Raw genomic sequence first — 13,974 nt, forward strand, 5'->3', positions numbered from 1 at the left:
ACAACAGAATTGCCCTGGAGCCTTTTTTAACAGATCTTTTTTTTTTTTTTTTTTTTTTTGAACATAACTTCAAACTGACAAATGCCTCCTGATTTGTCTCAGAGAAATGAAATAGTTCACCTACAGAAGGAGTGAGCACTTTTACTGCTTCCTCGTTAGCCAAGGAAAGATTCCCTGAGTTATAAATTGTATCTGGGAGAAAACTTGGAACAGAAATCGCTTAGACATTATCCTTTAATTAACTGGTAAAAACTGAAAGCATCATCTTGATTTGCATAAAAGAAGCATCTGGATTGAAAAACATCTTCCTTCTGCATTTTTCTGGAAAGATAAACTAGCAAGCAGCCATTTCTAGTGGGAAGAACCTTCTCCCCCTTCCTATCTTCTTGGTTTGAAATGAGTTATGTAGATCTACAGGACCAGAAAAATGCCAAAAGGACTCTCTAAATTTGAACCTTCTGTTCTGTAAAATACTTTATAAATCAACTTCTTTCCATTGACTTACCTTTAGAAAATTTCAGGGAAAACTAGATTTTTTTTTTCTCTCAAAGCACTCGTTGCCCCTCTGCCCTTTATGCAGCATTGAGAACCTAAAGGTGAAACTACTATGAACCTCAGTGAAGGAAACATCTCTGATTTTAATTCATCCCCATAACAAAAAATTATGAGAGAGTGAGAAGAGTGAAACACAAGTCACAACTCCAGCCTTTTTAAGCTCAGAGTGCTTTGATTGCATCTCCTATTGCTGCGGCATTCGCAGCCCCCAGGTCCCTGTGGGGTGCACACATCCCTTATTCTGCATCCACGTGGTGATGGTGGAGGTGGCAGGATGAGGTGAATGGAACAAACTTGGCCCTTGTTTCCTCCTCCAGGCAGTGTTGCAGGTTATTTGGTGAAGCACCAATGGAGAAATGCTTGCTTAGGAAGCAACTTGCAATGTGCACTCCCCTTCGTTCACCTCCCTCTTTCTTCCCAGAGTAATTAGTGAAGTTACATGTAGTCTCTTGGTAATTTCCCAGTTGTGTTGTAAGGTTTTTTCCTTGTCAGTACCCACTTATCAAGCTTAAACTCTAATTATACTTATCAGTGCTGAAAATTGGCTATTATCACTACTTAAACTCCTGCTAATTGTAAGAAATACTTTCTTAGCAAACTGTTAGATAATTTTACTTACCATCTAGATGTAATAAGCTCCACTTGATTTTTATTTTGGCATTGCAACCTTCTCTTATTTTTTTTTTATCTGCGTGGCTGTTCCAGGGGTGAGCAAGGTGGTGACTGTGGACATTAAAGGGAACTGGCAGCGCTGGTTGAAGGTCCGTGATCTCACCAAGGGCATGACCTATTTATTCCGAGTGCAAGCCCGAACCATTGCCTATGGACCTGAACTGCAAGCCAACATCACAGCTGGGCCAGCAGAAGGTAAGTGGAACCATAAAAGCAAGTCACAGGCCAGATCAGTTGTACAAACAGAGGGGCACGGTGCACGCAGGGAATCTCCAAGCCAAGGAGAAGCTGAGTCACAAGAGCTCAGGATGTGATTCAGTGGGTTTCACAGCTGCCCACGAAAAACACGTTTCATTTTTCCTGAAATACGTAAGTCTGATGTGAATAAACAAAACAGTGTAAATAAATCATAATGCAGACGGGGCTAGCCAGGGATTTCAGAGCTGCAGCCTGACAGCGCTGTGCATAATTCTGACTGTAGTGCTCTGCAGTGGAGGAACTGCCGAGACCAGCAGAGGTTCCTGGGTGTAAAACCAGAAAGAATTTACAATTATTCTCTCCTGACACGTTGGCTTATTGAGAGGGAGAGATCTGTGGATTTCTTGATGTGTCAAGAGCAGCTACAGGCCGTGCAGCAACGCTCCCCGCTTGGGTCAGCGTCTGTACCCGAAGAGCTGGTTTTCTTATTTGATCAGTGATTTTGATAAACACATAATCTAACAAGGTAAATGCCCTCCAATGAGACCAGCCTGTCAAGTGAGTCACAGAACATCAGTGCAGTGGTCACAGTTCCTATTTTTGGTTGTTTTCCACATCCACAGTCTAACTCTCACACCACACCACAAAGCAAGAATCTTTTCTAATGTGCCCATGGCATCTTCCCAAGCCAGTGGGCAGTGGCTGTCCCCACGACCCTCTCCCTGAATCTCAGGAGGCTGGTTTTACCTCTGAAGGCAGAAATAGCAGTGGCAATGTGCAAACCTGGTAATGCTAATGGGTAAAATGGGAGTGTTTTTTCCTCTTGCCTTCTTCACACAGGTACCTTGTTCTTGGGATTGTCCGTGAAGGGCCAGGATTTGGACTGTGATGATCCTAGTGGGTCCCTTCCAACTCAGGATATTCTAGGATACTGTGATTCCATGAGCTGTAAACTCCAGCCATTGATATGTAACTGCTGTTACTACAACTAACATATTGAGCTGATTTATATTGTGTATTTGTTGACCCACATTGCTAGATAATTTTTTCCCCCTAAATCAGCAGAAGAAATTCATACTGCAGTCTGTCTCTGATGCCACCCCCTTTTGCTATTCTCTTTTCATCCTTCAGGGTCTCCTGGCTCCCCTCAGGAAATTCTGGTGACAAAATCTTCTTCTGGGCTGACGCTGCGATGGACTGAGGGAGATTCAGGAGAAAAACCCACAACTGGTTACATTATAGAGGCACGACCCTCAGGTAAGCCATGGGAAACACAGAGAGCTTGATGTCATGAGTTCCCTTCCTTCAGTCCATGCTGGAAGCCATCCACAGTGGAGAGGTTGTTTGTCATCCCAGGAAGGTAATGGGATTTTGTGAGAGAACGTGTTTCCAGACACTATTAAGCTGTTACTGGTTTATTATGTGGTTTAGCATATTTTCTCCTCTTTAGGAGCAGTCACAGAAAATTACCCCGACTGCTCTGGCTTTCACTGTGCTACATCACTGGAAAATCATCCAACAGATGAACTAATATAGTTAATAATTAAAAGTCATTTAAATGCTTACAGCATCTTTCATGCACAAGGACTAATAAGTATTTGCAAGCTGTATTTTGAGGACCTCAGATAGAAATCTGTCCTCTTCTGCAGCAGAGCACAGCAGCTAATTACTGTTTTACTGTTAATAATGGGGCCAGGACTTCAGCACCGTGAACACGTTGCTTTCCCCCTTTGTTCTGCAGAGAGGGCATTGAGTGGGGGGGAAGGAATCCCCCACCACCACAGCTTTTCTCAGTGCTTTCCCAGAGCTCCTTTGCTAGTGGGATTTGCATCTCACTGAAGCTGTTCTCTGCTTTTTTGTGGAATATTTCCCCACTTGGACAAGGTAATTTTAAAAGTCAGCATGTGCTCCAGCCTGTTCGCAGCCGCTCCCAGCTTGGTACCCCTTGCAAATTCAATAAGCACACACTTTCTGGTAACTGAGTCATTAAGGAAAGACAGAGAGTGCTGCCAGACCCCTGTGTAATCTCACTTGATAACTTCCCTCCACTCTGACAGTGAATGTTGATAACCCTTCTCCGGGTACAGTTTTCCAGCTGATGATACATCTACCCGATACTTGTTTCACGTGGGCCGTGTTTGAATGTCACCAAGTCAAAAGCTTTGCTGAAGTCAGGATAGATGATGTCTGCTCTTTCTCCTCTATTGACAAGGTCTGCTACTCTGTCACAGAAGGAAATTAGACATGATTTATACTTGACATATCCATGTTGGCTACTTGTTCTTTCTTTTTTTTGCTTCTAGGTGCTTGCACACTGCTTGATTATGTATTGATTAAAGGAATGCTTATCTGTTTGATTATATAAAGGACCCTGTTTCTTATTTTTGTCTTGAATGTAAGCTTGCATTTAAAACCACTGATTCTAATCACATTTAACCAGACCAGTAACAAAATTATTGCCTGCATTTCTGAGGTCATCCCTGAAGATGCAGATTTCCATACCTGTATCTGACAGAATTTGCTCTGTAGTGAGGCTCTGCTCTGACCCTAAAATTTCTTTCTTATTTCTGTCATTTAACTTGACAATTGTTTTCAAAATGAAATCAGGGGAAATGGGTGCCTTCTCACTGGAGTTTCCCAGAGTGATCAAGTTTTCTTTCAGTTAGAGTCATGGCACCGCTGTGTTTCTATTTCACTTACATCAGCTTTTTGATTTCTGTCCTTATTTCTTCATAGGTAGAAAATACTTTCTTATTTGAACAGCACTAAACAGTGCAATTTAAACCAAACCTTGTTCATTGAAGTTCACTTACCAGCTTACATTTTCCTCAAACAGATTTTTGTGAGCAAGAGTATTTTAGGGGGAAACCTGCAGCCCATGTACAGATTGAATGCAAGCTTGGAAATTCAACTCATGAGAGTGGTGACACTGTAGACTCATCTGTTTGTCTCACCATTGGATGTGAACAAACATTTCTCAGTTCGTGCCTAAGGATGTAGGATTTGTGGCCCGCTCTTTTGGAGTAGGAAGAAAATAGTCCCTGCAAGGCAGGTCTGAGCTGCATTAACCCTGGGTCACTTTTGCTGGCCCCACTCCACTGATCCTGGAAACACACAGAAGAGGTCTTATTCTCCTGCTCTTGCAACCTGACTGTTGAGGCATTTAATTCCTCTTCAGATTATTTTAATCCTATTCATGCTGCTGTAGCAAATGAACTCGGCATTTGTGTGCTGGATTCTCATCCTTCATTCTGGTGCAGCTGTAGGAAGCGTGAAATGTGATCCAGGAGAGGGGACAGACTAATTGGAAGGTTTGCTTATTCCACCCGAGCGTCAGCTTCCTCCCTGTGCTGCTTTTCTTCCTCATCTCTGCACCCAAGGGTTTGAAATCTGAATTACGGGCTTAACAAAAGCAGGGAACTAATTCCTCCTGTCAGGGCTGGTCATTCAGATCAGCTCCTGTTTCAATATCATTCTAATAATTTGCTTTTGCGTGTTGATTTATACGGGTAGTAGAGCGTGGATTGGAGCAACCTTTGTTTTTAAGGATTTGTTACCCAAAAGAAGAGCAGTTGACTTGTGGCCTTCACATAAAATCAAGGGAGGAAAAGATATTCATCCTTCTGAGGTCAAAAAAGGGGCGTTGAGCCGACAAATGAAAAGCTTTAGCTTGTCGCCAATATTTAAATGCAATACCACTACCTTAGTGTTTCACATCTCAAGTGTCATCTATTATAGGCCTCATTACCCCAAACGTTAAATGCTGTATCATCTCATTTTCCCTGCTGTAGTTCCCTGCCAAGACTCTTCCATCAGAGTAGGAGGGTGGCTTTCTGTCAGAAATGGCAAACCCTACTCCCTTTTGTCACTTCCCTTCAAGTTTTTCGGAGTCCTGCTGTGTCACCCAGGGCTCTGCTGCCCTGCTGGGTTTAGCAATGGTGGCAGCAGGCAGCTGAGACTGTTCATTTGATTTCCCTGTTGCTCTGCTGGGTTTATGGAAGGTGACCAGGCTCACTACCTCCTCTGCATTTTGAGTACGCTCGGACACGGGGATGAGGCAGGCGAACCAATATTTTTTCTGGAGTGATCTGTGCTAGAGGAAGACATTACAGAAACAGAAGAGTTTTTCTTTTCCTTCAACTTCTCTGCCCCTGGAGAAATGGATTCCAGTTTAGCTCCTTGTGCATTACAAGAAATGCAATTAAGCAGCCTCTGTCTCTGCCATCGTAAGCACTCCCTAGACATCAACTAGGCTGGCTGAGGAATGGGTAATAGATCATGTCCTCAGCTCTTACACAGAGGAAAAGACAGAAATGGCACAAAGATGTTGAAGTTCCTGGAAAGAATGGAGAAGCTGGTTTCACCCCTCTTTTCCCAACCCCAGTTCATATCCAAAGGCTCCTCTCGCTGTTCTTTAGTGGTGAGCACGTGGTCTGTGGGGTGCCAGCAGTCTCACACAGACTTGCCTTCCCAATTATCCCCTGCCTACAAAGGATGGGTTTCTGTGTAATGCCCTGGGGATCCACAGTGCCAGGAGTGCATCTAGATATGTGGCTGTCCCCATGGGACCTTCATCCGTGTATTGGCCTGCTGTGGTCATCTCCATCTGCAGGGCAGCCGTGGAGGTGTTCAGTAAATTTGCTTCGTAGAATAATTTGGATTGGAAAAGACCTGTAGGATCATCAAGTCCAACTGTAAACTTAACACTGCCCAGTCCACCACTAAACCACATCCCTGAGTGCCACATCTTCATGGCTCGTGTCCAGGCAACCTGTGCCAGTCCCTCACCACCCTCACCACTCGCCAGTGCCAAGAATTTCTTCCTGATGTCTAACCTAAACCTGCCCTCTGTCCGTGTAAAGCCATTCTCCCTTGTCCTGTCACTCCATGCCCTTGTAAAAAGTCCCTTTCCAGCTTCCAAGAGGATCAGTTCCATGAAGGCAGCAGACATTTTGGAGAAGAACCCATCTACTTGGAGAGGGGATTGTCCATCTCATGAACGCTGGGCTTTGCTTCCCACGCCCTGAGGGCAGATCTCACTCCAGTTTTCCTTTCTGGTGTCTTGAGTAGTGTTTTTCTGTTTTCCTCCTTTTCTATTTATTTTTAACCAAATGGGGGAGCGCAGTGTCAGACATGGACACAAACCAGCACAAGTCAGTAAATTCAAAGTGAAGGGTGCAGCTGCATCGCCGGCATCTGCCATGGGGCCTTTTTCGCTTCTGCTGGCGAGCGACATGTCAGGGCTGACAGTTTGTCAGCCTTCACTTCCCATTCTTGTCCTTCCACTAGTTTGCATGATAATCCAGCCCTTTGCCTGTGACAAACACGGCCAGGTTTTAATTGTGTCCTCTGTGGGAGGAACACCACCCGCGTTCAGCCGGGCCTTAACTCCCGGCAGCTTCTCCCCTCATAAACCTCCTAATGTGTAATTAGGAGGGAGCTTTACGGCCGGGCTCTCCTTGTAGGCCGAGGAGAGGGGACAGGCCGGTGTTTAAGACCCAAATAACTGACAGCTTTCCATCTCCCCCGCTGCAGCAACTCGGCAGTGGGTTGTTAGTGGTTTGAGTTAGCAGAGCCGGGAGCCCTGGCCACTGACTGACGGTTTTATTTAGCATGGAGACCCTGATTAATGGCCTGTGCAGCCGGGCTGGCCCACAGGGGCCGTGCGTGGCTGCGGTCGGCAGCGCCGCTCCCACACGGAATGGTCGGCACCCGGCCAGGAGGGCTGGACCTTCCCTTAGGTCAGGGGTGGTTTCACCTTCCCCTGTCATTCAGATCTTCTCTCCCTCCCCATCAGAAGCAGATGGGACGAAGGTACCAGGGCTGGGAGGTGAAGATCAAACCCCCCTGTCAGTAGGAATGAGGATAGAGCAGGGGCTGGTGGAGCCTTGAAGGGAAGAAGAAGCAAAATAAAATTTATCTTTTTTCGAGGAGCCCTCCCTTTTCCATCACGCATTTAGGTTTTTTTAAAGAGGCTGAGTGCCCAGTGAAAGGCAGTGGGAAATGAAGAGAGGGATTGATGTTACTGAAGGAAAAGCAAGGCCAGCCTCCCTTGGGCTCTTGCCTGAGACCGGCTGAGCCCTGCACACCTTCACGTGAGTCTGGTGTTGCAAACTTTGCTTTTTTCAGCAGTTTCTATGAGTTAATACCCAGCTGATGTCCCAGCCACAGCATGGGCATCTTTCCTCCCTAAACTGAGTGGAAAATGCTGCGTGTGGTGCGCTAATGATTTTCTCCTGTACTTAAAGGCCAGTCTTTGCTATCACAGGTGACCTTCTAACGAATTCTCTTTCAGTTGAACTTCTAACATTTAGAGCACACCTAGTTTTGAGGGTTGGGGGGAAAGATGCAGTGAATGCATTCAGCGTGTTCAATATTTAATCTTGAAGTTCACCACTGGAATAAAGTGCTTTTTTAGTTCGGATATATCTGACTGTGATCCCCATGTACAAAGAGGGGTCTGAATGTTCCAGATGGAGATAGGGTAAAATAATTGAGGGTCTGGAATTAATAATCTTGTTGGTCAGGGCTTGGGAAGCCACAGACTATGCTGTGCATAGCATTGGCTTGGGGTCAGCAGTGTGGAAGATGTAGGACATCCCTTTTCCCAGGCTGCCACCTTGCAGACTTCTGACCTCTGTAGCTGCATCAGCACCTCTCTGGGATCCCAAGGATAACAAGCTGGTTCCCATTTAGAATCCAAGGGGGGTAGGCAAAAGAATACATGGCCACCATCTGGAGCATCTCTGAATCCCTGTGGGACAGAAATCCCCCTGAAGAAACACCAGCATCCTTTGCTGCCCCACAGGATCACCACCATAGCCAAGGGGACAGAGATGTGGATATGCAACACTGACTTCTCAAGGGTGGTTTTCCCAACTTACTGCAAGCTTCACAGAGTGGTTAAATGTACACGTCTTGGTCTGTTGGATTTTTCTGCACTGTGCATCCTGATAGGTTTGAGAGAATGAGTGAGAAAGTGCATGTCTGAACAGTTGTGTTTGTTGTAATGAGTGCTGAACATTCATTTTTATTGTTGCTTTTCTTCTCCCATTTAAGTGGCTTTCAATGCAAACAAATTGCTTTTCAGACAATTCACAATGGGCTCAAATTCTCTTATTGCTGTTTACAAATGTGTTTATGAAAGCTTAGGCAATTCTAGCAATTATGGCAATATTTTATAGTCGTGAGATGCATCTCCTTGGTATCGGTGGTTGCAACAATCCAACTTTGAAAATGCATCCCTCACTTCACCCTCTTAGGAGAAACTAAATCCCAAGCTTCCTTTTTATTACATTGTAACTTCACATGGTAGAAATAATCTCGGCTTCTATTGCCCTGTAAAAGGGAAGTCAATATTTTATCTCTTGTTTTATAGCCATTGTAATACCCAGCTAATACATAACAATGGTACATTATGATAACTTCATTATACTCTGATCATGCTGGTGAATAATGTATTGGTCTGAATTTTAAGCATGGCAGGAAAATTACCTATTTTTATTGTTCTTTGGTTTTTCTCAAATGCAGCTGGAACAATAACATTTCAGCCTGCTTTTTGCATCCGCTGAGACTGCCAATCCTCATGACCAGAAAAGATGTAGTTCGGGGGTTGTTAGTCATTGTGTGTGTCTCCAGACATGCAGCATGGTGCAAATTACTGAGCCAATGCTTTCTGATGCCAGAGTTAAAACATTCACATGGAAATGCACCTGCAGTGTTAATCAGTCCATCTTTGCTGATATTCCCTGTTGCACAGGAGCAGGCTGAGGGCCAAATTTTGCTCTGTTACACCAGCACAGTTCTGGAATCACTGCGGTGACTCCAATTAATTTACACTCAGGTGAAGGCAAGGCAAATGAGAACAGATTCCTGCCTTACACTGCAGCAGTGGAACAAGTCGCTGAGGATAGTGCTGCTGGCTCCTGCTTTATTGTTGCCTTGATAACACCTCAAGCTACAGAAGTCCTGCTGCTGCTGGAATCTCGCAGTGCAGAGGACTGTCTTTCAAAGCAGGCAGCTCCTGCGCTGGAGTCGTGTCTATGCAGAGGTTATCATCCTATTCCCACAGCTGGGGGACATGCAGAGAAAAATAGACATTGCTGGAGCAGCTTTGATAACTAAAAGTAAGAGCCCAATGGGATACTTGTGAGGTCAGGTCTGTAAGAGCTACGCTGGCGTTTGGCCCCACACATAGACAGTGACTCCATTTCCTCAGCGAAAGTGCTGGGCACGAGTTGTTACTGGAAAGCAGTTTGGTTAGATTAATGTCTGATTCCTGCCCTCAAAATTATTGAGTGACATTTTTAATTATAGTTGGTTTTGTTCTTACTGGTACCAGCATCCGTCTTGTTGAAAGTTCATTCCACTGTAGTCAAGTGAGTTGAAGGTTGCGGGAATGGATCAGGGATGGGAGTGGTGCCTGGTCTGGATGTGCATCAGGATCAAAATCATTAAGGCTGTTGAGAATGGAGATTAACCTACTGAAACACTCCCATCAGAATGGCATTGTGCTTCTAAGGACTTTGAGAAGTTTATAATACAAAGAAAAACCTCATTCTTGTTTAAAAACATACAACACAGAGTGCAGCTCCAGCTGCCTCACTCTGCAGGCTGTGCCATGAGAAGGACATAACTCTGTTGGTATCATGGAGCAAGCAGCACTCCAGTGATACCCACTCCCCCACGCACCAGTTTACAAAAACTTCCCAAAACCTCCATCAGTGCAAGCCTGACCTCTGCGCTTCCATAACAAAGCCATTTTCGCAGTGTAAAAAGTAGGCAAAACCTTTGTGATTAGGACTGGCTAAGGCAGCAGTTGCTTTGGGTTTACCTGCCCTGTCAAATGCCAGGTGTGCTGATGAGTGGTGGCCTTACCTGATCAGGAGGGGCCCAGATGGCTGGGCAGCTGCTCTGGCCAGCTCAGGTCACCGTGGGTGCTGCTGATGATTTTAGAGGAGACCTCTTCCATCTGGGCTATGATAAGACCCCCATCCTGAATAAATGCGTTTACAGATGGGGCTGTGCAGGGCACTCTGACATTTGTGTGCATCACGGGGCAGCCTTCAGGTGAGTATGTCCACTGCCTGCAGTCCCAACGCACAATTGATGACAGCCTCTTTCAGTGAGCAGGAGGAGGTGCCAGGTCGCACAGCTCATGCCATTTCTCTCCTCTCCGCTTTCCTAGATGAAGGACTCTGGGATATGTTTGTGAAGGACATCCCTCGCAGCGCCACCTCCTACACAGTCGGCCTGGACAAGCTCAGACAGGGGGTCACCTATGAATTTCGGGTGGTGGCTGTCAACGAATTTGGCTATGGAGAGCCAAGTGTTCCGTCTGTGGCAGTATCAGGTAATCATGGATTTTTTATTTTTTTTTTTTACAAAAGTAACTTTTTCAATGGAATTTATTGGGGTTGGGAGAGAAAAGGCGGGGGGGAAGGAACAACCCAGATTCTCTAGTCGCAACAAATAAGGAATGGCAGCTTGTTTTCACTTGTTTCAGGATAAAAGTGGAGTAATATAGTGGTGAGTCAAGGTTTGTAATTACAGCATGCTTTACTCTCAAGAGGAAAAATGCATGTGTGCCATTTTTAAGCTTGACAAAGAAACTACTCAGAATATTTATCTGTAAGATCTCTTGTCCTGAGACTAATTTACACAGTCTAGAATTTGTTTGCTTTTTCTCCATTCCTAGTCTGTTGTGTTGTTTGCTCTGCTTTCTTCTTTTCTTCCCTGAGATTATGTGATAAACATTTTCTGTGTAATTTTCTCAAAAACATGAGAGAGTGGTTTCACAAAATTATTCCTGATAATCCTCTGTGCTGGCAGTTCCAGTCCAGTGTGATGCCTCCAGTTGTCCTTCATCAGAACAGCTCATTGGTGATGCTTTCAGGCTCTTCCCACCCTCCCTGCCCTCTTGTGCTTATTCCCGGTAAACAGGGCTACGGCCTAAACATGCTTCCAAAATCCCTGTGAGCGGCCCAGAATTCTGGTTTTCTGAAAGCACTTCAATACCTGGAAAAGCAAATTCCCCTCAGCTTGCCAGGGCTGGGCAGCTGGAGTTCAGTGGCCTGTGGTGAGGTGGGAGACCTTGCCCTGGGGACAGCTTTGCTGGGTCTCCTCTCACCCTCCCAGGTTGCTTTTGAGCAGCAGGTTTCACCCTTGCTGTGTCAGCAAAGACAAGGGGAATAAAAGAACCTGATAAAGCGGCTTTGTGATTCAAAATTCTGGAGAGTCCTGAGAACCTGGCAGTGCTCCAGTATCTGGAGTGGCTTTTATCTCTTTGCTGCTCCAGTGAAAAGCATAAACACCATTCAAGAGCTACCCAGCAGGCAGGAGTAGCAAACACGGGCTGCTATTGCCATCGTGGCTGCGTTTGTCCTGACACAATTAACCACTTAGCCCAGGAGAGCTTCCATGGATTTCAGTGTGAGTGCTATACCTGCTTTTCTTCTTCAGGACAAGGGCATGGACAACCCACTTCAAACACCACGAGTCAGTGTTTTTCCTATCTGTGGTTTTGCAGAGACTGTAACACAATGTAAAGGATCAGCAATCATGTCAGTCTTTCCTTTCCTGGAAGACATTATTCCTCTGAAGCTGGGCATGCATCTCCTTGTGATGCTTTCTATAAATAAAGTGCTTGTTTGTAGGTTCTCCACTTGAACAGAACTATTTAATTCAGCTCCTTTTGATGCTTCAGTGTTCCTCTCAAATTGCTGCATGAAAGTAAGAGGCTTCTGTTGAGATTCACAGTTATAAAAGTGTAAAGCATTTTAGGCTGACCACTTCAGCTGGCACAGGGAGGTATAAATTGCCCTGAATCTGCTCAGCCCAGCATGGCTTGTGCAGTTTGCCTTTAGGACTTTATTGGCCTGGACTGGCCTCCTAGCAAAGAAGAAAAAGGGGCTGCTTTTCCCTGCTGTAGAATACCCAGTGATCTGGAACAAATTTAAGCTCATATTGTCAGGCTTACAACAGACTTGTATGCAGATCCAGGCTCAGGACAGTCAGGGAAAGAGAGTGCCTGGGTTTGGTGCTAGTGAGGGGTTGATGTTGGTCTCCTGGCATTGCCCATTCCTGCCAGGTGGTGTTCCATGTTCCACCTTCTGGACTACAGGGGAATTATATACAACTGCTGGCTCAAGCTCCAGCAGCTGCATTTTTTCCCAAAGCTGAGGGAGCTCAAGAGAAGGCAAAGAGAATGTCACCTCAAGAGAATAACAATACTTATTACTTTAAATCAAGATGGGCAAGATAACTCCAGAGAGGGGAAGTTAGTATCATTTTGTGTCTTAAATTGAGGTCAAATGGGGTGAAATGACCTGAGATTGCACAAAATCCAGGAAACTGAATTGATACCCATGTGCTGCACATCAGGCTTGGCTGAGCGGGTGGGAAGTGATATAGAGCAGCAGTGAATGCTGGAAGTTGGAGTTAATGGAGGTACTGAAAGACACTGAACCAAGTGTACTTTTTTCCCTGGCACCGGCTGTATTTTTCAAAGAGCTACTGAGCAGCATTTTGGCAAGGCAAGCCTCTTGAAAAGTGGACTAATCGTGGGTCATAACAGATGTAATAGTGGTTCCTTTGACCCAGGGAGTACTAAGCATAACATGGTAGTCAAGACTTGTAGGTGTGCAGAGCTGTGGGAAGTAACCTGCCTCTCTTCTCTTTGTGGTAACTTCTTTTAATGGATCCTGGAGCCCTGTTCCAGGTGTGTGAAAGGTGCTTGTAGAGATGGAACAAGTTGCCCAGAGAAGCTGTGGCTGCCCCATCCCTGGAAGTGTCCAAGGCCAGATTGGATGGGGCTTGGAGCAACCTGAGATAGTGGAAGGTGTCCCTATCCATGGCAGGGGGTTGGAACTGGATGATCTTTAAGGTCCCTGTGATTCTATGTTGGAGTTGTGATTTGCTCCTGTTCTCTGCCATCTCAGAAGTGTCAGAAAGCCCCTCAAAAGTGAGACTGCCCTTTGAACACCTCTCTCTCCTGAGCACCCTTATTGATGCATCGTTCACTGTGGGGAGGAAGAGAAAATTTTGGAGGGTCATAAAGAGGAAGCCTAATTTGTTTTTCACTTTTTCAGCACAAACAGAAGCCCCTTTCTACGAGGAGTGGTGGTTTCTGCTGGTGATGGCTCTCTCCAGCTTGATCCTCATCCTCCTGGTGGTGTTTGCATTGGTCCTGCATGGCCAGAGCAAGAAGTACAAGAACTGCAACGGAGGTAAGGCTTCATCTCCATGCTGTGCACACACCCTCAAGAGCTGTGGGAATCAGAAATATCTTCCCTTTGAACCCCTGATTCCATCAGCATGGACTGTCTCTTTTTTGTCTGTCAGAAGACTCAGATCTTTTTGCTGTCTGGTTTGGTAGAAATGGCTCTTGCCTGTAACCACCACTGGATCAGGGGTTGGATACTCACCAGCCATGAGCTCAGACAGGACAGCATCTGGAAGTCCCAGGGACTGTAGCAAAAGCCAAGGAGTCTGGGTCAAACACGTGGCAAAAGACCACAAATAAGGAATCAGCTGAGACTTTGCTTAGCT

General features: G+C 45.5%; 1 protein-coding gene across 5 annotated transcripts in view; it reads left to right on the forward strand.

Annotated features, from left to right (window-relative positions):
• SDK1 (sidekick cell adhesion molecule 1) overlaps positions 1–13,974 on the forward strand; it is a 385,943-nt gene that overhangs the window by 362,702 nt on the left and 9,267 nt on the right. For all 5 annotated transcript variants that reach the window (XM_027889459.1, XM_027889461.1, XM_027889460.1 and 2 more), the window contains 4 exons: positions 1,261–1,422; positions 2,557–2,682; positions 10,613–10,777; positions 13,515–13,652. In XM_027889459.1, the coding sequence (XP_027745260.1) occupies positions 1,261–1,422; positions 2,557–2,682; positions 10,613–10,777; positions 13,515–13,652 (591 nt within the window). The remainder of the gene's footprint in view (positions 1–1,260; positions 1,423–2,556; positions 2,683–10,612; positions 10,778–13,514; positions 13,653–13,974) is intronic.

This window comes from Empidonax traillii, unplaced genomic scaffold (assembly GCF_003031625.1).
Source record: "Empidonax traillii isolate 1590-97213 ecotype Southwest subspecies unplaced genomic scaffold, ASM303162v1 scaffold263:size1499331, whole genome shotgun sequence".
NCBI classification, from domain to species: Eukaryota; Metazoa; Chordata; class Aves; order Passeriformes; family Tyrannidae; genus Empidonax; species Empidonax traillii.